General features: G+C 53.8%; 2 protein-coding genes across 6 annotated transcripts in view; one reads left to right on the plus strand and one right to left on the minus strand.

The window, feature by feature from the left end:
- Positions 1–82: 82 nt before the first annotated feature.
- Positions 83–6,681, plus strand: CIB1 (calcium and integrin binding 1). Its single transcript, XM_061595893.1, has 7 exons — positions 83–229; positions 617–651; positions 1,614–1,716; positions 2,918–3,071; positions 5,400–5,518; positions 5,655–5,743; positions 5,893–6,681. The coding sequence occupies exons 1-7, from the start codon at positions 179–181 to the stop codon at positions 5,912–5,914; spliced, it is 573 nt and encodes a 190-aa protein (XP_061451877.1). The 5' UTR covers positions 83–178; the 3' UTR covers positions 5,915–6,681.
- Positions 5,399–23,925, minus strand: part of SEMA4B (semaphorin 4B) — a 35,581-nt gene continuing 17,054 nt past the window's right edge. For all 5 annotated transcript variants that reach the window (XM_061595882.1, XM_061595886.1, XM_061595887.1 and 2 more), the window contains 13 exons: positions 16,329–16,489; positions 15,538–15,600; positions 15,231–15,329; positions 14,915–15,026; positions 14,568–14,684; positions 13,401–13,558; positions 12,048–12,226; positions 11,735–11,885; positions 11,232–11,442; positions 10,144–10,259; positions 9,374–9,540; positions 9,171–9,253; positions 5,399–8,936 (listed from right to left, as the gene is read on the minus strand). In XM_061595882.1, the coding sequence (XP_061451866.1) occupies positions 8,149–8,936; positions 9,171–9,253; positions 9,374–9,540; positions 10,144–10,259; positions 11,232–11,442; positions 11,735–11,885; positions 12,048–12,226; positions 13,401–13,558; positions 14,568–14,684; positions 14,915–15,026; positions 15,231–15,329; positions 15,538–15,600; positions 16,329–16,489 (2,405 nt within the window). In that variant the 3' untranslated portion in view covers positions 5,399–8,148. The remainder of the gene's footprint in view (positions 8,937–9,170; positions 9,254–9,373; positions 9,541–10,143; positions 10,260–11,231; positions 11,443–11,734; positions 11,886–12,047; positions 12,227–13,400; positions 13,559–14,567; positions 14,685–14,914; positions 15,027–15,230; positions 15,330–15,537; positions 15,601–16,328; positions 16,490–23,925) is intronic.

Consider the following 23,925-nt stretch of genomic DNA (forward strand, 5'->3'; position numbering starts at 1 on the left):
AGACCGGCGAAAGCGACGCATCCGGGACGCCCCCTCGGAGCCGGCTGTGCCTCCCGCGGCGGGCGTGGCTACGGGAGGGGTTGCCTGGCGACAGTGACGTATCAGCGGGGGGAGCGGAAGAGGGAGGCGGGAGGAGACGCGGAAGTTCCCGGAGATCGCTGGAAGTTGGGTCGCCGACATGGGGGCCTCCGGCAGCCGCCTGTCCCGAGATCTCCTCGGAGAGTACCAGGTGCTGCTGCCGCCGCCGCCTCTGCCCGTCCTCTCCCGCGGTGGGAGCCGGAGCTGTCCCCCCCCCCGCTCCGAAGTGGGGCCAGACTGAGGAATGACCCCCCGCGCCGCGCAGTTCGCTCGGTTACCGTCGTCCGGGCAGGGGCACCCCTAGACGCCTCCGTTGCGCTGAAGGGCGGTGGGGTGGGGTGGGGCAGCTTTCCCCAACCTGTTGCCCTCCAGATGTTGCTGGACTCTGCTTCCACCATCCCTGATAATCGGCCACGGGGAGCTGCTGGACGTTGGAGCCCCACATCTGGAGGGCTCCAGGTTGGAGAACGGTGGTGTGCGGCTCCCCGCTCCTCTCCAGCAGACTGACCTTCTCTCCCCCTTCTGCCCCCCTCCCCAGGAGCTGACCTTCCTGACCAAACAGGAGATTCTGCTGTGAGTATTCCGGCGCTGGCTGGTCTTTCTAGGGCGCCTGAGAGAGCGAAGCGGAGACAGGCTCCCCGCCCCCCATCATTTCCTGGGCAAGCTGGTCTGACTCAAAGAAGCCCAGCCCTGGCTCCTGGCGAGGGGGAGCGACAAAGGGCTGGGCTTAAAGGGGCCATCTGACCGTGCCCCCGAATGGCTGGTTCCCCTGAGGCTCTGTAGCTGTTGGGTCACCAGAGAGACCCTCAGGCACCCCAGTGAGTTTATGCCAAGGCAGCCCCAATGGCTCATCTAGCTCAGCATTGCTTACACGGACTGGCAGCAGCTCTCCAGTTTCAGGCAGTCTTTTCTAATAATAATAATAACAATAATTTCCCAGGACTTCCTGGAGATGCTGCCAGGCGGGGACTGAATGTGGCACGTCCTGCATGCAAAACAAGTGCTCTGCCGCCAAGCCCCAATGGCCCTTTCCCTAGGAAGGTTCTCTCAGATAGGCCTTCCCTCCCCCCCCAACCCCAAGTGTGGAGTCTCCCTTCCTGCCCAGGGAGACCTTTGTGCCAACCTCCTCTGGGAATGCCAAGTCAGGAGGATTAGTGGGCATGGGATTGCCCCTGGGCGTGCCATTTCTCCAGGCCTCAGGCCTGGGCTGGCAGAGCTGGGACTTTGCTCGAGGTCTGAGAGCCCCTGCCACTGTTTGCTTCAACCTGGCAGGGGAATTCCCCAGGGCAAGCGTGGGCAAACCTGAAGAACAGAGGGGAGGGCCTGGTGTGGCATACGGCAGCCCACGTGTGCCTGCTCCCAGAGTGCCACAGAGGAGCCGCAGAGGTGCTGCTGCTGCAGAACTTGCAGCATGGGCCCAGGGAGGCCTCTCTCTTGCCCCTCCCGGCTCTGCCTGGGAAGCTGGTGCCAGCTGGGCAGGAATCCTTCCAGGCAGGAAGGGCATTGGCAAGCAGCCAGCCAGTTTTCTCTTCCAGTGCCCACAGACGGTTCAGTGACCTGCTGCCCAAGGAGGAGAGGGAGCAGGCGTTCATGACGAGGATCCCCAAGAGCAAGATCCTGATGCTGCCTGAACTGCGGGTATGCTGGGGCATTTTATTTATGGTATTTATATCCTGCCCTTCCTCCCGGAAGATTTGCCTCTTGCTCAAGACATTGGGCAAGGTGTGCCGGGTTGCGTGTATTTTATGGTTCTGTGGCCTGTGTGCAACACTGTTGGTGGGCTGCATCCAGGAGCACGTCCCTTGGAACGACTTGCTTTGGATGCCATAGATCAGGGATATAGGGAGTCTGTGCCCTCCAGATATTGCTGGGCCGCAACTGCCATCAGTCTCTACCAATTCAGGGTTTTGTTTTTGACATGTAAAACCCTAAACGGCCCAGGATCCACATATCCAAAGGAGCTCCCCTCCTTCCCTATGTGGTCGCTGGTGATTTGAGATCCATCAGGGCGACCCTCTTGGTTGTACCCTCACTAAACGAGGTCCTGGGGGTTGGGACTTGTGACAGGGCTTTCTCAGTGGTGGCAGTCTGCTTGTGGCATATCCTTCCCCCTGGGATTACACCAGCCACCTTTCAGCATCAACTGAAAACATTTTTCCTCCAGACCTCATCAGTTTTGGCCTGAGGGACACAGGGGGCGTCACCTTTGTATTATATTTTAAGCTGTAGATTTTTGTCCAAATTGTTATTGATTGGCTTTATGCAGTTCTGACTCTTGTGACCCACCCCAAGATCATTTATGATGAATGGTGGGACATGCGCTTTACAAATAAACGGTCTGATTATTGGCCTTGCTGGCTGTGGCTGATGGGAGTTGGAAGTCTGACTTCGCCTGCCACAGACAGGCCTGCAAGTCCAGGGTGCTGGGTGGGCTAAAGGGCCTTCTGTGTCTTCCCTCCTGCCTGGGCTTGAGGTCACTCCACGTTACATGGGAAGCTGTCTTGCACAGTGTCAGACCACTGGTCTAGCTAGCCCAGTCCGGTTGACTCTGGCAGTGGCTCTTCTGAGTTTCAGGCAAGAGACGTTCCCAGACCTACCTGGAGATGCCAGCATGCAAAGCAGATGTAGATTTAGCCCCATGCCCTTTGCCACGTTGCCTTCTGGGGGCTCCCAGGTATAGTTATTCTGGCTTAATGGACGCAGAGCCCTAAGCTGTGATCTCAGGTGTATGGTGTGCAAGTCTAGGCAGGGCCGCTAATGCTTTGGTTCCCCTTATGATGTTCAGATTTCCCACACTTTCCTTTCCCTGGCCTTTAACGGTTTCTCCTTGTATTACCAGGCAAACCCCTTCCGGCATCGGATTTGCCATGTCTTCTCTACGGCAGAGGATGGGGAAGGCAGCCTGTCATTTGAGGATTTTCTGGATATGCTGAGCGTCTTTAGTGACTCTGCTACACCAGAGATCAAATCACATTATGCCTTCCGCATTTTTGGTGAGTTGCTCACTGGAGTGTGTGTGTGTGACAGACAGAAAGTATCTTGTCAGAAGACTACCAATGAGCAGAGTATGTTGTTGTTATGTGCCTTCAAGTCGACTAAAACTTATGGTGACCCTACGAATCAGTGACCTCCAAGAGCATCTATCATGAACCACCCTGTTCAGATCTTGTAAGTTCAGGTCTGTGGCTTCCTTTATGGAATCAATCCATCTCCTGTTTGGCCTTCCTCTTTTTCTACTCCCTTCTTTTTTCCCCAGCATTATTATATTTTCTAATGAATCGTGTCTTCTCATTATGTGTCCAAAGTATGATAACCTCAGTTTCATCATTTTAGCTTCTAGTGATAGTTCTGGTTTAATTTGTACTAACACCCAATTATTTGTCTTCTTCGCAGTCCATGATGTGCGCAAAGCTCTCCTCCAACACCACATTTCAAATGAGTTTTTTCTCTTACCTGCTTTTTTCACTGTCCAACTTTCACATCCATACATAGAGATCGGAAATACCATGGTCTGAACGATCCTGACTTTAGTGTTCAGTGACACATCTTTGCATTTGAAGACCTTTTCTAGTTCTCTCACAGCTGCCTTCCCCAGTCCTAGCCTTCTTCTGATTTCTTGAATATTGTCTCCATTTGGGTTAATGACTGTGCCGAGGTATAATCCTTGACAAGTTCAATGTCCTCATTGTCAACTTTAGTTACATAAATCTTCTGTTGACATTACTTTAGTCTTCTTGATGTTCAGCTGTAGTCCTGCTTTTGTGCTTTCCTCTTTAACTTTCATCAGCATTCGTTTCAAATCATTCCTGGTTTCTGCTAGTAGTATGGTATTGTCTGCATATCTTAAATTATTGATATTTCTCCCTCCAATTTTCACACCTCCTTCATCTGGATCCAGTTCCGCTTTCCGTATGATATGTTCTGTTTATAGATTAAACAAGTAGGGTGATAAAATGCACCCGTCTCACACCCTTTCTGATGGGGAACCAATCAGTTTCTCCATATTCTGTCCTTACAGTAGCCTCTTGTCCAGAGTATAGGTTGCACATCAGGAAAATCAGATGCTGTGGCTCCATTTCTTTTAAAGCATTCCATAGTTTTTCATAATCTACACAATCAAAGGCTCTGCTGTAATCTATAAAGCACAGGGTGATTTTCTTCTGAAATTCCTTGGTCTGTTCCATTATCCAACATAGGTTTGTGATATGATCTCTGGTGCCTCTTCCCTTTCTAAATCCAGCTTGGCCATCTGGCATTTCTTGCTCCATATATGGTCCATATATGGCCTTTGTTGTAGAACCTTGAGCATTACTTTACTTGCATGGGATATTAAGGCAATAGTGCTGGACTCTTTCCAAAAGACCCAAAATGCAAGGGGTTATACAGGAATATTGATTGGCTCAGTGTGCAAAACTAATTTATGGGATGCATTGCCTGAAAACGGGGCAATGGGACTGGCTTCCCAGCAGCTTTTAAAAAGGATTTGACAAATTCAGGGAGGATGCAGCTGTTGATGGCTGTCAACTACAACAGGTGACGGGCCATCTCCATTTCTGGAAGTGACCTCTTCCTCCCCCCCCCTCCAATTAGCAGATGTTAGGAGAGAATCAGATAGGAAATGGGTTTTACTTCCTTGCCTGGTCAATGTTGGATGTGATGGGTATTGAGGAAGGCAAATCCCTTGGCTCTTTGGCCCCCCCTTGTGTGGAATGCCCGTTGCCAGTGGCCCCTCCAGCACAACAACCCGTTCTCACTGCAGCCAACCAGATGCCCGTTATGGGGAAGTCCACAAGCAGGATGTGAGCACGGCAGCAACTCTCCTGTGGTTTCCATCAATGTATTTGGAAGCATGGCGCCTCCAGCTCTCACCACGGGGACAGGAGGGGCCCTTCCTCTTCTACCCCTAAACCAGGGATGGGGGATCTGCAGCCCTTCAGATGTTGTTGGACTCCCAAGTTCCCTCAGTCCCAATCACCAGCATGGGCAATGTTCAGGCATGGCGGGAGCTGTAGTCTGGGAAGATGATCTAGAGGACCCCCACAGGTTCCCCACCCCCACCCTATACCATAGGGCTACTGTAGCCCTTTCAGGCCCCATACAGGATCTATTATCCCAAAAGCAGCTAAGTGGAGAAATCTAGAATGACCCTCATGACTCTGCTGAACATGACCCAGTTTATGCACCACCTGCTTCTTTATGGGAAGTACAGCTATCCCCTCCCCCGGAACCCCTGCAGAGACAGAGTGAATGGGAGTGTGTGTGTGTGTAGAATTAATTGCGTACCAGCTAATGGTAGCTTCTCCTCCAACCCCCTCCGCTAGATTTTGATAATGATGGAACTTTAGACAAGAGGGATTTGGAAAATCTGGTGAACTGCCTGACGGGGGAAGGAGAGGGCAGCCGGCTGAGCTCAGTGGAGATGGAGCAGCTCATCCAGAATGTGAGTGCCAGAGGGCCTGATGGGAGGCCAGGGATCAAATCCCCCCCACTCCCTATCTCGGTGGAGACAGCTGGAGGGCTGGCTGTGGCCTGGAGCTGCTGCTCCTGCCTGAACGAGGCTCTGTTGTTTTCTGCAGATCTTAGAGGAGTCTGACATAGACAAAGACGGGACTATCAACCTCTCTGAATTCCAGCACATAATTTCCCGCTCACCAGACTTCACCAGGTATCGTCTGCCTTTCTCTTGCTACACATTCGCTCAGGCTGTGCTGATGACCTGCTCCCTGGTTGTCCACGCAGCCATGCCCAGGGGTGTGAGAGAGTGCCGGTAAGTTGGCAAAACCAAACTCGTTCTGTCTCCTCCTTCTCTTCCAGTTCCTTCAAAATCGTGCTCTGATTCCCTTCCACCGGAAAATACCACCGTGTCTCTATGGAGTGACCGAATCCCCTCTTTCTAGCCAGTGTGGAGGACAGCTGGGTCAAGGGAAGAACTAACCTTATGGCCCCAGCCGGCCTACCTACAGCACAAGTCCTGCTGGCCCTCTCAGGCTTTAGGTCTGGACAGCCAGGCCCTTGGAGCGGGGTCTTCGAGCCTCATTTCCCTGCGGTGGGTGGAGCAAGAGATGCTGGGAGCCGTGGCTGGTCCTTGCGCCTCTTTCTTCACGGCAGCCTTGGCACTGGTGAGACCCAAGCTGGATCTTGCACTGTGCACCTGACTCCTCTCACCTTCAGCGGCAAAGAGGCTTCTGTCCTGGGACTGCTGGAGCACCATTGCCAGCTGAATTTCTGTGCCTTTGCACCAGCACTTTCAACATCTGCCTTCCACCATCTGCCTGCAGGTTCTTTCTGGCTGCTGGACTGGTCAGCCTGGGCCTGGGATGCTGGGCAACGGACAGCAGCGCCCAGCTACACGATGCCTCTCCAGCTTCTCACACTCCTGCGGTGTGGAATGCCTGTCACAAGGGCAATTATCATGCCTGGCCTGGGTTTTTTGGGGTGGTGGTCTGAATCCTTTCTCCAGTTCTTTGAGATAGCAGGGAAGGGCACCTTTGATCCATAATAGTTATTTTCTAAAGCCTGAACTGTCCATCTTTTTACAAAACCTGGCATGGCCTTGTCTGGTTTCTACACGTCTACTAATAAATCTCAGGAGCTTGGAGTCTCTCCGTGCATCTGCTGGTGTGTTGATTTGCCCTCTGGTGTTGGGAGGGGGTGGCAGAACATGGCAAAAAGGCCCCTCTCAACAATTACTGCTCCAAGAATGCTTGCAAGAGCAGAAAGACTGCTGGGGCAGGCTTACTCCCATGGCGGGAGGGGGAGTCCTCCACTGCTGCCACTGAACAGGGCTGTCTTCAGCTCCTCCCCCCAAGCACGATAGCCCTTGCCCCATTCAAAGTAACTTCCAAGCATGCAGCAGGGTGGGAAGAGACTAGTGGGTGGCTCTAGAAGTGCAGCAGCTTTTACGCCCAGCTTCCCCTCGTGGTGGAAGCTGAGGAGAGAGCTGTGACCATAGGGAGGTGGCGATGGCAGTGGGGCCTGACCGACGCACTGCCCCTTGTGCCTGCCGCTGGTGCTTCCAGGGTGAACAGCTAGGACTGTCGCACATCTTGGCCCCCGGGGTGGCTGGAGAGGGGAGGGAATGGAGGGTGGGGAGCGCTTGGCCCTTCGAGGCTGCAGCGAGAGAGTTCAGCCCACGCAATTGCCAAAGGAGACATACAAATTTTATGTAAAAATAAACACAATCAACACACGACGTTTTGTGCAAGTGGGCTTGCACAGTGCTTGGGCACAGGATGCCAGCACAAGTTGGCCAGGCACTTGCGGGACCCTCCCACATCCGTGGCCGAGATAGGAGACCGTTCAGTGCTGGAGCCTAGCTGGCATTCACAATGGCAGACGTGCAGGCAGAATGCACAGAAGCCAGAAAGCCGGGCCCAATGTTTGCTTTTGTGCTCAGTGGGCGTCCCCCCTCGCCTCCCGGCAACATGGTACCTGAGCCCTACTTGCGCACCAAGCAATCGCCCCAACTCTAAACATTCAGCCCCTAACCTCACAGATTTTTTGAGAAGCCTGACCAACCCCCCTACCCCATGCACACAATACACACCCAACAAGAGAGTCTCTCTCTCACACACACGCTCTGTATCTGGGCATTCCTTGGGACACACAGGATGCTCTCCTAGAAAGAAAGTGCAGTAGTTGGACAGCCCAAGAAGATAAGGGCACCCGGCCCACAGAGCTGGGAAGGGACTTCCCCACCCTCCTCCTGCTCCAATGGGGGGGGGGTGTCTGGAAGGATTTGGCTCCTCTGAGTTGGGACTACAGCTTCAAAGGTTTCTCAGCTGATGCTCTTGCACCAGCGGGAAGCTTCCCCCCCTTATCAAAGCTAAATGGTTTTACATGTTCTGTGGGATCCTGCCCTTGCATGTGAGGAGTTCAGGGCGGCACAGATGCAGCACAAAATGCAGCTCAAGAGGCCATGGCCCAACTGGCCAACACTGCAGGGGATCCACCATCCATTCTTGTACTGTAAGGCATTTCCGGTTTGGCTGGGGGCACAGAAACTCCACGCCCTGGCTCTTTGGAAGGCTCAGCACAGCAGGATCTGTCGAGGCAATGGGCGCCAGTAGCTCATACAACTGAGTCCCGGATCTCAGAGCCAAGGCGCACGCGGGGCCGCTGGGAAGGAGTCAACACCTCCACAAAGCTTGCGTGGACACTGAGCGGGCGCCTGTCAGACTCCAAGAAAGCTGTGCCAGGCTGTGCCACTGGAGTACCGTGCAGAGGGGAGCTTGCCACGCGGCTGTCGTTGAGTGCCTGGTAGCCCTTGTGGTCCGGTAAGGCACTGGGTGTACTGGCGCCGTTGAGGGGCAAGTTCTCTGCAGGCAGCCCCGACTTCCGAGGTTTCTCAGGGTGAGTGCTGGTACACTTGCCCTGCTTGAGGAAGGCTTTCATGGCATTGCGGTGCCGGTGCAACACGAAGAGGGTCAGGAGAGTCACGGTGATGGCAAAGATGACACACATCACCAGGAACTCGGTCCAATAGTCCTTGCCCTCCAGTAGCGCAGAGATGCTGCTGCCTGCCGCCGCCGCCACGCTCCTGGAGGTGCTGATGGTCTCCAGAGGGTTCTGGGCGGGCACAAGCCAGGTTTGCAACATCTGCTCCACCCGCACGCAATAGCTGGCCATCAGCTGGCGGAAGGTGCCCTCCTGAGACCAGCACTCAAAGCGCCCCGTCTGGTCTGGCTTGCCCGTCAGCACCAGCTCTCCCTCTGGCAGCACCAGGAAAGAGGTGGTGTTGATGGGGGCACCGTTGTGCAGCCAGTGCCGGGAAGCCAGGTTGGAGAGCTGCGGGCAAGGGAGCGTCTTCACCGCACTGGGATGCAGGACCAGCACTGCCTGGCACTGGGAGTCCTGGGCTGTGGGGAGAGAAAGCACAAAGAGTCAGGGCTGCAGGCACCACGGCCCCCCCGCAGGCTCCTCACGCCCAGCCAAGCCCACGTTCCAGGAGACTGGCAGCAGAGAAGATCTCTCCCTTTCTGAGCCAGGAAGTGAGTGCCTGGAACCCCCCTTTTCCCCTTTCTTCCACAGAGGGCTCAAAGTCCGCATCCACCCGTCCATTCCACCCTGCCTGCCCTGGTGGGGATCTTTACCTGTGGCTGAACGGCCAGACTGCAGGCTGCCCCCCTGGCAAAACTGTGCTGCGTCACCACCTTCAATATCCTGGAGCCAGGGCCTGGAGGGAGATGGGGGCAACAAGGGTGAAGGGAGGGGCGAGGGAAGGGGGCAGGGGTGGCGTCTGGGAAGAAGACTGGTCCCCCGACTCAGTCCTCCTCTGGGAGGGAGCAGCACTCACATTGCACGGAGCCGCAGGTGGCTTGGGCCAGACGGCTGGCAGGCACCTCCGCCCCAGGCACAGTAGGGGTCCCGAGACAGGAGACACTCCCCGCAGCTCTGGTACAAGCTGCAGTTGGCAACCGGCGCCTGCACCAGCGCACCGTAGGAGGAGGCATAAAGTAGGCCCTGGGGAGGGAAGAACGAGAGAAGCTGAGCCAAGCTCAATTTGCAGCAAGGATGCTGCACAGTGCCCGCATACACCACCACCACGTGCTGTTGGGGCTCCAGCAGGCAGGCACTCCCTGGCCACAAGCCCGCCTTGCAGTCCCTGATCCACCGGTAGAGAGCAGCTGGCCATCAGCCAATGGGAGCCCTCCCCCCAAGACCAGCACCCACGGGACCTGCCTGGTCTGGGCCACCCCCCAGCACCCACTTCCGCTTCTGGCAGCACCAGGACGGGCAGAGGCGCCAGCGCCTAGCTAAGCGGCCTCTGCTGATCCAATGCCATCTGCCCAAGTTAGCAAGAAGCAGAGTCCAGGCAGAGGTGAGACCTTGCACCCCCTTCCTCAGGAGGCCCAGGTGCCCACGCGGGCCAAGCCAATGGTGGATGAAGCAGCCATTGGGGAACATTCGCTCCAAAGCTCCGGCTGAGGTCTGCTGACATGCACCCAGCACAGTGCAAGGAGACTCCCCAGCCCCCAAACGGGCCCTTTTGCTTTCCGCCGGGGTGGTTTCCCTATCCCGATGAAGACACCAACAGGAATTTCCCAGAGTGCTCCTCTGCCTTGCCTGGGTGGCGTCCAGCAGCAGCTTGAGGACAGGCTGCCCAGCGGGGAAGAGCTGGATCTCTTCAATGATGTGGACCTCTTGCTCTGTCAACACAGCCTTGTGCAGCCAGCCATCATCTGCAAAGCATAAAGGGACACCCAATGATTAGGGCCTGTGTGGCCAACTATCCCCCTTCTCTCCGTGTGTCTGCCGGCCAGTCCCACACTGCAGAGCTCCATTTCCTCCATACCTGTCCAGGGATAACCACAGAAAACCAGAACCGGTGTGCTTGAGGGCTGGAGGCACCATCCAAGAGATTCCAACAGCCTCCCTTGGCACTTCTCAGTCTGGTTTCTCTCCTGTTGCGAGGCTCATTTCCCACCGGACTGCCATGGGCTCCTTCTTGCTCAGGCTGGCCCGGATGCGCCTCCCTCTACAACAGCCTCCCCAGGCACTGACATCCCCCACCCACCTTTTTAAACTTAACTCAGCCTGTAATCTCCCCCCACTTTTGGCCTGACCCAGACTCCACAAGGCATGTTGCAGGATCGTAACACACACATGGCAAATTAAAACAGTCAAAATGCCAAAGTCAGCAGCACCAGAAGCAAGCTCAAATAAACTTGCAGTAGAATGAGAGACTCAGGGTGTGACCCAAATTATCTGCCACACAGTCTCAGGATGTGACCTGAAGGCACATGAGGCCAACACCCTTGGCTGAAGCTCAGCAGGCCTGGGTCGGGTCGGGTCAGGTCAGTGCCCAGAAGGGTGATTGCCTGAGAACGACACCCCTTTGGGTGCCATGATGGAAGACAGGAAGGACAGAACTGTAAATACATTTTCTCCACAGACGATGTGGGAAGCAGCCCTTCCCTTCACAGCCACTGGCCTCATCTCTGACGGAGCGAGTTGGCAAGAGAAGATTCTAGGCTCACAGCTTGCATGGTGGGGGAGAGGAGGAGGAGGTAGCTCTCCCTGGCCCACACCAGGCCTCCGAGGCAAGAGTCAGCCAGCACCATGAACCACCCTTCCTTCCCCACGTCTGACCAGAAAAGCAACCTCGCCAGTCCCCCCTCCATTCTAGCCCCTTCCCAGTAGCTGCTGCCCACCTGTGCCCAAGAACAGGACGTCATAGGCACGGTGCAGGCCCTCGACCCGCTGCACGCTTATCTGCTGGTAGCAGGAGCGGCTCTGCAAGAGGAATGGCTGGCTCCGGACTGCGCTGCTCATCAGAAAGTGGTCCTTGAGATAGTTGAGCACCCGGTCCGGCATCTGGAGCGAAGAGGTGATCTTCATCTGCCGTGCGTGGCTGGTGATGCACTGGGGGGGGGGCAGGGGTTGGGATTGTAATGAGAGAGCCACTTTCAGTTGGGCTGGCCCAGCAGCAGCTGCTTCACGCCGAGCAGTGGCTGGCACTACGCCCAGGGTCTCAAGCAAGAGGTCTAACCCAACCTGTCACCTTCGGCTAGAAACCGTGCTGAGTAACCCAGGGGGCAGAAGAGGAAAAAGACAGAGGGGGAGAGGGAGCGATAGACCCACAAGCTTCAGTCCTAAGGCAGCCAGACCTTCCCGACTCAAGCACACAAAGATGGCGCCTGTGCAAGCTACGTACTGCTCCAGGCCGTGGCTCTGGCACAGGGTGGGTGTCCGTGTACCATTGCTGGGTCTCCCGGTTGACTTCCTTGTAAAGCCCACCGAAGGCCTCCTTCACATCAGCCAGGGAGAAGGCACAGACTGCAGAACCCCCACGGCCCTTCCTGTCCCTGGGAAGGAGAAAGTAGAGGTCAAGAGCTCAGCTCCTCGCAGGCACCTAGGAGCTAATAATGTACTTGGCACCTGCCCTGGCGTACCCTCTGCCAAGCGGTCGACAGCCCCATTGCCTCCCCACACCGCTGCCCACGAGTGCAAGTCCTCTCCCTGCTCACCACTGAGAGGCGAAGACCCCGTAGAAGACCGTTTCTGGCCAGAGTTCGCCTGGGGTGAGCACAAACATGTCCTGCAGCACATTGAAGGGGAATCCACCACTGGGGTGCGAGCACAGCAGCTGGGCCTTCAAGAAGGTTGTCCAACGCCTCTGGAGCACACGCTCCCCCCCAACGTCACCCTGGCAGGGAGAGGAAGGAAGGAAGGGTAAAGAGAGGGGTGGTGGTGGTCACAAAGCTTGCCAAGTTGCAAGTGCTGAAGGAAAGGCCAGACCCAGAAAGCAAAGATGTCGCAGGGCAGCACCCTTTCCCCCCTTTTCCTTCAGCCAGGAAGGGCACTTTATTTTGGACTTGAACAGGGTTGGAGGAGAGGGTGCGTGAAGGCTCCACGGCCAAATGAGATGCAGCCAGATCCAAACTGTGCACCCGCACTTCCCGTGGCCACTTGGGCCTCTGGGAGGATCCTCCCCAGCTGCCAACTGGTAACTATCTCCCTTGTTTTTAGTACATCCATGACGTATCTAGGCTTGTTTTAAGTTGTAACCCACTCCGGAAGTGCGTTTGCCATGAAGAGTGGTTAATAAGTGCTTTTAGTAAAATAAAACTTTGAGAGGAACTGGTAGAAACCTGCTCCAGCTGTTGCACACACTGTAAAAATTAACACAGTTCTCTCCTGAAAGGGGCGTGTTTTCTCCTGTGAGTGATATGAAGGTGTTTTGGTCAGAGGCCACTTGGTAACTCCAGTCTGCCATCTGGGGCTGGTGCCCAGCTAAGGCATGCGACAGCAACACCGGACACCAGGGGGCATTGCAGACCCAGAGGAGGCAGGACTAAGGCGGAGCGGATTTCTGGCAGTCATGAACGGGCAGCAGATTGTGAGTTATTTGTTTATTATTGCAATTTTCCTCCCAGGGAGCAGCGCTTGTGGAATCCTCTCCCTCAGAAGCTCAAATCGCTTGGCCAGCCATGGAGATGATGAACCTTGAGCACGCTATCTGCTGCTCCACCTCACTCAGGCAGGAAAAGGTCTTGGGCTGGCCCTGGCCAAGTAGGATAGCAGATCGTTCCCTTGTCCAAAGGGCAAAAATCCCCCCAAAACAAAATGGAAAATGGAAATGGACTGCCTTCAAGTCGATCCTGACTTACACCGACCCTGTGAGTAGGGTTTTCATGGTAAGTGGTGTTCAGAGGGGGTTTCCCATTGCCTTCCTCTGAGGCTGAGAGGCAGTGACTGGCCCAAAGTTACCCAGGGAGCTTCATGGCTTCATGATTCGAACTCTGGTCTCCCAGGTCGTAGTCCAACACTCTGACCACTACACCACACTGTCACTCCCCCAAAATAACCCCCCTCCTCACCTTGCACACCCGTGCAATGCGTGACACAACAGTGTCTTCAAAGAAGTCAAACTCTTTGCCACTTTCACTGAAGAAGAAGTAGATCTTGTCATCCTCTCCGTGGGGGCTGCTGGGCGGGAGACTCTCACGCAGGTAGGCTGAGCCCACAAAGAAGGGGTCTGCAACGCAGAAAAGAGATACACCTGTTTGGAGCTGTTCCCTCCCTCGGAGGCCCCACATCCGAGGGGGAAGCCTGGAGGGCCTCCCATCCAGGCGGCGATTCCAACCCAGCCCTGCTGAGCGTCTTGCCAGCAGGAGAACCACATTTGCTTCAAGGAGCTTCTGAATTCAGTCCTGTCTCCAAACGCATAGGAAGTGCCAGTTGAGGTCTCAACTTCTGTGCCAGGGGAGCAACAAGCATGTTCTCATCTCACTGAACAATGCTGCCTCCCTGCCCCCCTTTCCTCTAGCAGAGTTCGCTTCCTCTACAGTCTCACCCCTTCTCCTCTGTGCACGTGCATCCCCACCCCACCCCACCCAGCTGCACCTCTTCCTGTCTCACAGGCAGATTTGGGAAGGAGACTCGCCAGGAAAGCCTCCATCTGCCACCTGCTCGCAACCCACCTTCATTATTTCCCCTTTAAAATGGGAACTTTGAAACCTTCCAAATTTAGGAGCACCCAACAGATTTTCACCAACCCTGCAAAAGGGAGCCCCCACCCCACCCCCAGTAGTCACACGAGCCTTGTGCATTAGCTAAACCGGCAGCAGGGGGAAATGTCAAGATATGTTTGGGGGGTAAAAAGAGGGGGGTCGCAAGAGGGGACTCTCACAACCCAATGCAATTTTTTTAGACTGCTGTGACTCTGCCCTGCTTAATTGGGTTTGGGCAGCTTACGTCCCTCGCCATGTACATTCTCCCTTCCTAGCTCCTGGGCCAAATGCCTTGATTTCATATCAGACGGCTGTTGGCAAATGTTCAGAACAGCCTTGATCAGAAGAGCTTTGAGCTACAGAGTTGCTCTCACTGCTCCATAACATCAGCCCAAAGGCCAGCCAGAGGCCTGAATGCCACGGCGTACATTGATCCGCTGCCTCCTCCCTCCCCGCTCCCTTCAGACCCCCCCCAAGAGTGGGGCTCTCTCTGCTGCAAGGCCCCTAGCCAGCATCGACCCTCTCTGCACACACCTTGCAGCCAGTTGAGGGAGTTTTCGGTCTTGATGGACAGACGGCTCCCATGGCTTCGGAAGATGGTCGGCTCGTTGCCCTGGAAGTTGCTGACAGTCCCTGTGTAGAGTTCGCCCTCTGCCAGAAAGCATCTCCCTCAGGGTCAAGGGAAACTGCAGAGTACTTGCCTGCCCACCCTCCTCCAGGGAGCCCTCCTCCCTCATCATGAAGCCAGCCCACCCCCAACAGGGCAACACGCCCTCAGCCGCTTCCCTGCCTCGCAGGGATCCCTCTGCCAGTCCTGGGGATGGCCCAGAACTTTGCTCTTTGGTCCCAGTCACTGCCTCCGCTGGTGGGGAGCTCCTTACCAACCATGATGGCTGTGGACTTGTATGCAGGATCAAAGGGGCAGCGGCCTTTCCCATCCTCCAGCAGCAGCTTCCCAGAAGCCTCTCTTGTTAGGCTGAACTCCGGAATGTCCTGCAAAGGAGGCAGAGCAGTCAGGTGGCTGCCAGGGAATGGGGAGGGGGCTGGAGCAGGGGCTGATGGGAGTTGTAGTCCAAAACATCTAGCAGGCGCCATGTAAGGGAAGGCTGAGCTAGATGATCCAGCCCTATAGATCCGTGATTGGGTGTGGGGCCCCATACTAGCAGCAAGACTCCCCACCTCCCCCCCAATACTCACAATGTAGGCACAGGTGGGGCTGAAGGCACTGGTCCCACAGGTATACAAGTGGGTCTCATTCAGCTGCAGCAGGATCTTGATGTAGTTATGACAGTCTCTCTGCAAGGGACACAAGAGCAGGTCTAGCCCAGCCCTTTCCCATGTGCTGGACCCTCAGCAGGCCACAGCAGGCCTGCCCAATGGTGGAGGCAATGCGTTGCCTGGCTCACAGCCCAGTCTATGGGGCAGAAGGAGCCCTCCTAGCACCGGCAGGGCAGCCCCACTTCGCTCCGCGCCCCTCCAGTTCAGGAGCTGGGCTGACACTCACCTGGGGGTCCTTGCCCTTGAAGGCGCACTGGCGCTTCTTCTCCTCCTCAGCCCTCCACAGCAGCTGCAGGACAAGAAGAGAGATGCTGACCAGGGGACTCAGCCCAGGCATCCCCCCTTGAGGCTCTTCCAGCTCAGCAGCCCCTGAGGCCCAGCAGTGCCCCTCTTGCCCTATTCCCCAAAGACACCTGGGCAACGAGCTTTCCTTTACTTCCCCACTGGTGCTCCCTGGGGGCCTCTCTCCCTCAGCTGGGGCAGATCCCTGCCCCAAAGGATCCTGTTCACCCACTCACCTGCTGCCTAGGTATGCTTATCTGCAGTAAGCAGAAAGCAAAGCGGCCCAAATTCCATGCCAGGAAAAGCCAAATCCTGGCATCTCCAGTGCAGCTAGGGCCACCTCTGAGCCCCATTAGCTTCTGAGAGGTGATCAGGTGCTGACCAACATTTCCAAGCTGTTCTCCCCCGCCAAAGGTTAAAACTATGTCCTTTTAAAAAGACCACGGAATCCAAGAGTCTCAGGGTGCCCAGATGCTATGCCTGAAACCAAGTGTTGACGTGGTGCATGGAGATTTTAGAGATATGGGCCGCACTGGCTGTTGCTCTCTCCCAGGCTGGGCACCCCGGAGAGGGACAGAGAGGGGTATCTGCTGCCAGTGCTGAGGGACTGGCTCCTGGACTGCCACCATTAACAGGGACTCGCTGGCCTCATCAGAGTGACTCACTGGACAGGGCCAGCCAGCCGTGTTCTTGAGCTGGGGCCTCCAGAGTGGGGTGCTGTCGCCCTGCACTTACGCTTTGGTGCTGCGGCCCAGGGGAGAAGGCACTGGTGTTGAGGGCAAGCAACATCTCACGGGCGCCCACGTACAAGATGCCGCCATCAGGGCTCAGCATCATCGCTGTGTAGTTGGTGATTCCAGGCATGTCAAAGCGGGTCAGGAGCCTGTGGGGGGAGTCTGGGGGAGGGGGATAAGGAGCGAGAGATGGCCTGTGAGTGACGGGTTGAACCCCAATGTCCCAGACAGCTCCCTCTCCCCCCAATGCTCTGGCCAATCCCAGGCCCTGGCCAGTTCTCATCGCTAGCCGGCAACATCGCGGGAGGGCAAGAGGCATCCACACATTTCATTTATTTATCAAGTGTATCTATAGCGCAGCTTTCATTTGTAAAAACAAAACACAACTCAGGGTTGCTCCCAACATATTCAAAATATCCAAAAAGACATCTGAGTGTTGCAGTGAATGCTCAGCGTCTCTTGGGCTTCACAAAGTACACAACAGTAGCGGCATTTTGCATGCCAAATCGATCAGGTGGCAACGCACAGGGGAAGACACGAGTACACAAACTGCAAATGAGTCCCAACCACAAATACGAGCGGAGCGGAGCACGGCAGACGCTGAGAGCTCAGTTCTTCAGATCATGAAAAACAGAATTCGCTGTCCACATTTCTCCTCCTCCCCCCGGCCTTCCAATTACTTATCTCTTGTTTCCCCCCAAGTGCCCCATGGCTGACTGACCCCACCGCACAGAGCAGACTCTTTCCAGGTGGTGCTTGCGGCGTCAGTGTCATCTGTGCAAGAACCCTGGAGAAGACGACCCTCCACCACTGGCTCCCATGTGCGTTTTGTTGGGGCAAAAAGGGCAGAAGATGAAGGCTTCCCCAAGACTGGCCAGAGGCTGCTGCCATTCTCCTCCCACTGCAAAGCAAAGAGGTGGCAAACGGCTCTGGGGCTCAAGACCCTCCTGCATGCCCAGAGTGGCCTCCGCAGCTTCTAGTTCCACTTGGCTGTTGCTCACAGGAAATGACTCGCCTCTGCCCAAGGTCTCCTGCAACTTCCTGCTGCTGCTGCTGCTGCTGCTGCCACCGCCAGGTGATTCAGCCACGGGGCAGGATGGTACCCCGCTGAGCACTGGAGGTGGGGTGGGAGCTGTGAGTCACCCACCCCATTCCTGGCCTTGCGCCATGTGGGGCACTGGGCTACACCCACCCATGTGGACTGGCACGCAGCTCAGGCTTCGAGGGCACAGCCTTCTTATTTTGGGTAGCAAGTAAGGCCACAATCTAGAGGACAGGCTGGGAAGGCAGGCAGGCGGGTCCCGTTGGCAAAGGGAGGAAGGAGCAGAGCACCCAGGCGTGGCACCCGTCATGTGATGACGCTCCCTGGGAGTCTGCTTGGGAATTGCCTCCACACTTGATTGTGAAGCCCAGCCCAAATGACCTTGGATGACCTTCCCTGTTGCACGATTCCAGCTCTACAGCAGAGCCTGTTCTGTTTGTTCCAAGCAAGCCTGTGCCTGATTGTTGCAGCTGGACAGGTTCCAGCCCGTTCTTGCTTTGCTAAAACTGAAAAGACTCTCTCAGTCCTGCTGCTTGCTACAGAGCCACACAGACCTGGCGTAGGCAAGGGTGGCTGGCCCGCGGGCGTTGCCAAAGGAACCTCGGGCAGCGTCTCAGCCCCACTCGTGGCTCACAGAGCCACCTTTGCCACAAGACAATGGGCATCTCACGGCAGCTCTGTGGAACACAGCAAAAGCACAAGGAGTCAAGAGCCTCTTTCCGCTTGCTTCATAGCTGAGCAGCTCTGGGGAGTTTGGAAATTCCTGTTTAATAAGCCAGAGGATCACATTGCGCGGCCGCTTGCGTGTCACAGTTGCAACCAAGTCATCCCCTGAAAGCATAACAAAAGCTGAAGGGTACTGAAGAGGGAGTGAACAGCTCTGGACAACTGACTGTGCAAAGCAGCAGCCAGCCAGAGACAGGGCAAGCAGAGAGATCTCATGGGCGGAAGGTGCAGGGGGAGAGATTTCAGCTGAACGTTGGGAGAAATTTCTTAAAAGGAAGCCTAGCTTGGCAATGGAGCCAATTACCCTCAGGGGCAATGGACTCTCCTTCCCCAGAGGACTGCCGGCACAGGCTGGGCAGCCGTTTGGTGAGGATGCCGCCACTCTGGATCTCCTGCATCAGGTAGGATGGGCAACCAGATGGCCACTATTGCAAAGCCCTCTGGCTAACTCCAGGATACTACAACATTTATTATTATATTTATTATTTGCTTTTCACAAAATGATGTTTCACAGCAGCATCCAATTTATAAAATACAAATAGCATAAGAAACATTAAAACCAAATACAGAAAAACAACAAGAGAACAAAATACTCTGGAAGCGCCCGTCCATCAATAAGGACAAAAAGGACAAATCCTGCCTACCTCACAAGACCACCACCATAAAACAGGCCAGAAACCATACCTTAAAACGATCCTGTTTAAGAGCCAAAAGCCCTGGACAAACAAAATAAAATGCCTTCGGCTAGGGCCTAAAAGCTGGCAGGGATGGTGCCTCAGGCCGTGGACTTGGAGTGTCATGAAAAGGCAGCAAAGGGCTGGTTATTGAATGGCTTATCGCCAGGGATAGGCAGAGACGCTTGTGGGCCTTTGTGCCTCAGGTGCCAGAATAACTTGCCCAGCCTTAGGAAGCTGGACCACAGGTAGCAGACCACCCACTTGGCATGCAAACGGTCCCTGCTCTGATCCTCAGCATCTCCAGGTGGGACTGGAAGGTCCCGTCTGAAGCCCTGGAGAGCTGCTGCCAGTCAGTGTGGACAATATCAGCAAGCAAGAGGGAGCAATCCTCTGACTCAGGGCAAGGCTCCTTCCTGTGTTCTCTGGGCACTTTGAGTTGGTGGCAGGCATCTACTGCTCCTTCTCAGGCCGTGGCTAGCAGCCCTTTGGCATTGTGGCCATCCTTCTCTTGGACTGGCTCAGTAGACAGGCATTTGGTCTGGTCTGATGGAGTGCTGCTTATGCAAGATTGGTGGAACTGTAGCCCCCAAAAGGAATAAAATTATGACCAGGAAGGTTGCGCACTTCTGTTTCAAGAGACGTAGAAGCCAGGCCCACTCCTGAATCATTGGCTACTGCTGTGAATCCCATCTGGTTTATGGCCGGCTCCTCTGCCCACCAGACAGAGGAGAACTCAGGCTGTGGAAGAACTTGACAGTGCCTTCACATGACCAGAGGTGGTCCCGCTAGCTCTTCAGGCTAGTATTGCTCCTGGCCAAGGTAGCCATCATTTACACTGAGACAGCTAGAGACTTGAGCCCCCATAGTCTTTCCACATCCCAGATGATGATCCAAGAGCATCAGGTCCCAAGGCTTGCACAGTACAGCAGTTCAGAGTGGCAAACAGCCTTGAGACAGCCCTGTCTGCGGATCTGACTTTCACAATCCTCTTCACAAGAGAAGTTCAGGATGTGCTACCAGAAAATGGATGTGAGGAGGAGCAGAGATCAAGCTCCTTCTCCAGAATGAAGTTGCCCATCTCAGTTCTCTGAACTCCCCTGTGACAAAGGCTGAACCGAGAAAGCTGCTTTAACCACTTCAACCACTGGTCCACCTGGCCCAATACTCTCTACTCTGAATGGCAGCCGCTCTCCAAAATAAGGAGACAGAAAAGACGGTGAGCTGAGGCTGCGGCCAAAGATCCAAGGCGGGGATGGCCAGAATCTACGGCCCTCGAGAAGATGCTGGACTCCTGTCAGTTCTAGCCAGTAAGGCCCATGGCCACGGGTGGTGGGAGTTTTCATCCAGCATGTGAGGGGCCACAGATCAGCCAGCCCTGATCTAGAGCCTTCAGAAATCTTGCAAGGGTGGGAAGGAAACCTACTACTCTCAAAATACCTGCAATACCTGCATCTAAGGAGATCTTCCTAGTCATCCCACATCCAGTGGATTGTTACTTGGTGACAATACCCACCTTCAGGAATGTCCTCCCTCAGGCAATTTGTGAGATGGACAGTCACGGCCTTTAAACGTTTAGCCAAGCTTTCCTGGACTCTGACTCTTCATGCTCTGTTTTGCATGCTGCCCAGTTTTATCCACAATATATAGTTTTGTTCTATTTTTATCTAGTTTTTAGGAAATTTTATTGAATGTTATTGTCTGTATATTTTTGTTTTGTTTTATGTAAGCCACTTAAAGATTTTTTTATTAGATGAAGTGATACAATTTTGTAATAAAGATACACTGGTATACCACAGGGATGGGGACCCTCCAGAGGGTGTCAGGCTGCAACTCCCATCAGCCCCAGCCAGCATGGTTCACACCCAGAGATGATGGGAGCTCTAGTCCAACATCCAGAGGGCCCCCACAGACATTCCACAGCCCTGGCGTACAGGTGGCAGCTGCAGGAGAAATCGCTGACTGCTTCATGGCTATGTGGGGATTTGAATCCTGGTCTCCCAGGTCGTAGTCCAATGTTAGCTGGTGTAAAAAGTGATGTGAAAAAAAACAGTGAGCAGTTCAAGCTGTTCTAGAACCCCCAACCCCGATCAAGCATATCCATTTCTCCCACACACATATACACCCAAGACATTCACGGCAGCCTCCTCACTACTCTAGTCCACAGAGCATTCAGCAACATTTCAAAGTTGAAGGGAACTGATTCCTGACCAGTCCTGGTATGTTGCCAATGTTATGGTGAAGGTGATGACGCCAGGGAATATCTAGCAGGACAGCCTGGTGCCTGACAGGAGTTTTGGACAGCAGTGCTGGCAGGGACTGATGTGAGCTGTAATCCAAAATATATGGAGGGTACCAGATTGGGGAAGAGGACAGTATGACATTCCCAACAGAGATCTTATTAAGACAAAACTACATGAAACATTTGAGTCGTAAAGCACTCTGAGGATAAAGTTGCTCATATGCACCTTGAACTTGACACCATCTTGGACATAGCTCAAGTGAAAGTGTCCAGAGCACTGGAGTCAGTTTCAACTGATGCAGACCAGGGATGTGGACAAAGTGCTTGGAGGGGTGCAGATGACCACTCGCATCCTTGGTCCTTGTCCATCTTGGCTACTGACAACTAATCAGTGGGGATGGAAGGGGTGGACTGGACTGGATGGGTCCAAGAGCTATACAATGCCTCTTGAAGAGAGTGGGTGGTCCCAGCTACCTTGAAAGAAGTGGTTGAGTAACCACACCTTAAGAAATCCTCTTTGGACCCCAGAGGTCTTTGTAAATTATCATCCAGGTACTCATATCCCCTTTTGGACAAGGGCTTGGGGCAGATGGTGGTAACTCCAGGCACCTTCAGATGACACAGATTATCTGGGTTTAAGGTTGGGTTTGGTACTGAAATGGCCTTGATCACCCTGATGAATGACTTCTATCAAGAGAGAGTCAGTAGGGATGTGACCCTGTTGATTCTTCCATGTTTCTCAGCAGCTTTTGTTCCCATTGATCATGCCATCTTGCAGGACCAACCCTGCAAATTGGGCGTAGAGGGCACAATGATATCTGCGGAGTCAGTTTCAGAAGATAACATGGGGAGGGGCAGTTCCACTTGACTCCGTGGGTTTTGTGCTTTGGAGTCCCACAATATCCCATCCTATCTTGCATGCTTTTTAAGACTGGTACAAAACTGCTGGCCAAGGTCAACAGGGGATTTGGAGTGAGGTGTCCTCAATCTGCTGATGACACCCAGCTCTACTTGTCAGGTGAGTCAGGAGGGGCTTGTGCATGTGCTGAACTGGTGTCTGGACTTCGTAATGGACTAGATAAGGGCCTATAAACTCAAGTTGAATCCTAACCAGATGGAAGCCTGTAGTCGGGCGATTTCCATTTCTGGGAACTAGGTGGGCAGCTTGCTCTAGATGGGGTCACACTCCCTTTGAAAGAGCTTGGGAGTACTCCTGGATCCAGCTTTGTCACTGGAGAACCAAGTGGCCTCAGTGGATCAAAGTGATTTTTATCAGCTTTGGCTAGTTTGTCAGGTACATCTGCGCCTGGGGTGGGAGGTTAATTGGACCGTGGTTATCCATGCTCCAGTCCTATCCAACTGGAATATTGTAGCGCATTGTACCTGGAGCTGCCTTTGAAGACATCCTTAGAGCTTGAACTAGCACAGAATGCAGCTGTTAGAAATTAATGTTAACAGGTGTGGCCAGATAGGATCATATAACACCGATTGTAAGGGAGTTGCACTGCCTGCCTATTCATTTCTCAGCACAATTCAAGGTGCTGGTGCTGACCTTTAAATCCCTAAATGGCTTGGTGCCTAAATACTTAGAAGAGGAGGAGCAGCTTTCCTGTACCAGCTTACCTGGGTCTTAAGGTCTGCAGGAGAGACTCTTCTCAAAGTACTTTCTACACATCCTGTGACAACTCTGTTTTGGTGCCCGGTGGTTGTGGGACATGCCCCACCCCTGAAGAGGTGCAACCAGCATCAAGCATCAAGCTTACAATGCTTTCGGTGCCAGGTTCAAAGCAAATTCATAAATATCTTAATAAATAAATAAAGTATTTTCCCAGCAGAGGAGCACGTCTGGGCCCCAGTGAAGAAAGGTCCCTCCCCAAAGTGTTTCAAAAGTGTTTCCAGGTGAAAATGTATTGTGAAATCAGTGCTGGTCAAGCTCAGAAGTTTTTCGCATCATCCACATGACACAGTCATCAAAACTGTCAGCCTATACTTTTTCTTGGTTTAATTCAGGACAATCCAGTAAGCAAGAATAGTCATCGCTGGTGTGGGAGCTCATTAGCGCATCACTTTTTGGTGGGCTGTTTGTCACGTCCTTTGGTGGGTAGCCTCTGTTGCTACATCCCCTCTTTCTGTTTGCGCATCCCTGAGCACAACTCAGCCAGATTGTTTCTAGCAGCCCAAACAACTGAAGACAATCCAAACAACACCATTCAGAGGAAGTTCCATCTCAGGATCTCCACATAGCACATGCTGAGGGTTACTTTGAAGACTGCGATTCCTGTACATACATCAGACTGGGTTTTGCGCAAGGCCCCTATCAGAATCCCAGTATTTCATTGCTGCTGCGGTTTTTTGGGTGGGGGAAGGGGTATGCTTGGTTGTGCTGTTAATGGTTACAGAGGCCTATGGGATACTCTTAATTTGGATCTTGCCTCTCACAAATCAAACAGCAGATTGGTTTAGCTAGATAGCACTCTTGCACAAGACCTCAGTGCTAATTAAAAAAACAAAACAAATGAAAATGGATATTGCCAAATAAACATTCATTTACTTAGTGCACTTCTATTTTTTCTGATACTGTTACAATGCTGTTTATGTATTTCTGCTGTACATATTTATAAATTTTTAAAAAATCCCAAAATGGATGTTGTCCTCTCACCCCCTTAAAAGCACAAGCCTCTATTTTGCCTGTTGTGAAACATAATAATGAATGGTGGGCAACGTTTCCTCTTGTGTGGTTCTACTGATTTCCCCCTCCTGTCACCCAAACGGTGCACATGACCAGGTACAGAGATGCTTGTGTGCACTGCCCAGAAAGGGAAAAGGTAGCAGAGGTCAGGGAAGAAGTGAGTGAGGGGAGGGAGCGAAACAACACAGCAGAAACATATTCCACCAAGTTCCACCCACTGACGTG

This window comes from Rhineura floridana, chromosome 14 (genome assembly GCF_030035675.1).
Source record: "Rhineura floridana isolate rRhiFlo1 chromosome 14, rRhiFlo1.hap2, whole genome shotgun sequence".
NCBI classification, from domain to species: domain Eukaryota; kingdom Metazoa; phylum Chordata; class Lepidosauria; order Squamata; family Rhineuridae; genus Rhineura; species Rhineura floridana.

Excerpts from the sequence above, each read along its gene's own strand:
- CIB1 (XM_061595893.1), top strand. The coding sequence starts at position 179 with ATGGGGGCCTCCGGCAGCCGCCTGTCCCGAGATCTCCTCGGAGAGTAC. Across the intron at positions 230-616 it reads ATCTCCTCGGAGAGTACCAG|GAGCTGACCTTCCTGACCAA; the intron begins GTGCTGCTGCCG and ends CCCCCTCCCCAG. Across the intron at positions 5,744-5,892 it reads CGCTCACCAGACTTCACCAG|TTCCTTCAAAATCGTGCTCT; the intron begins GTATCGTCTGCC and ends CTTCTCTTCCAG.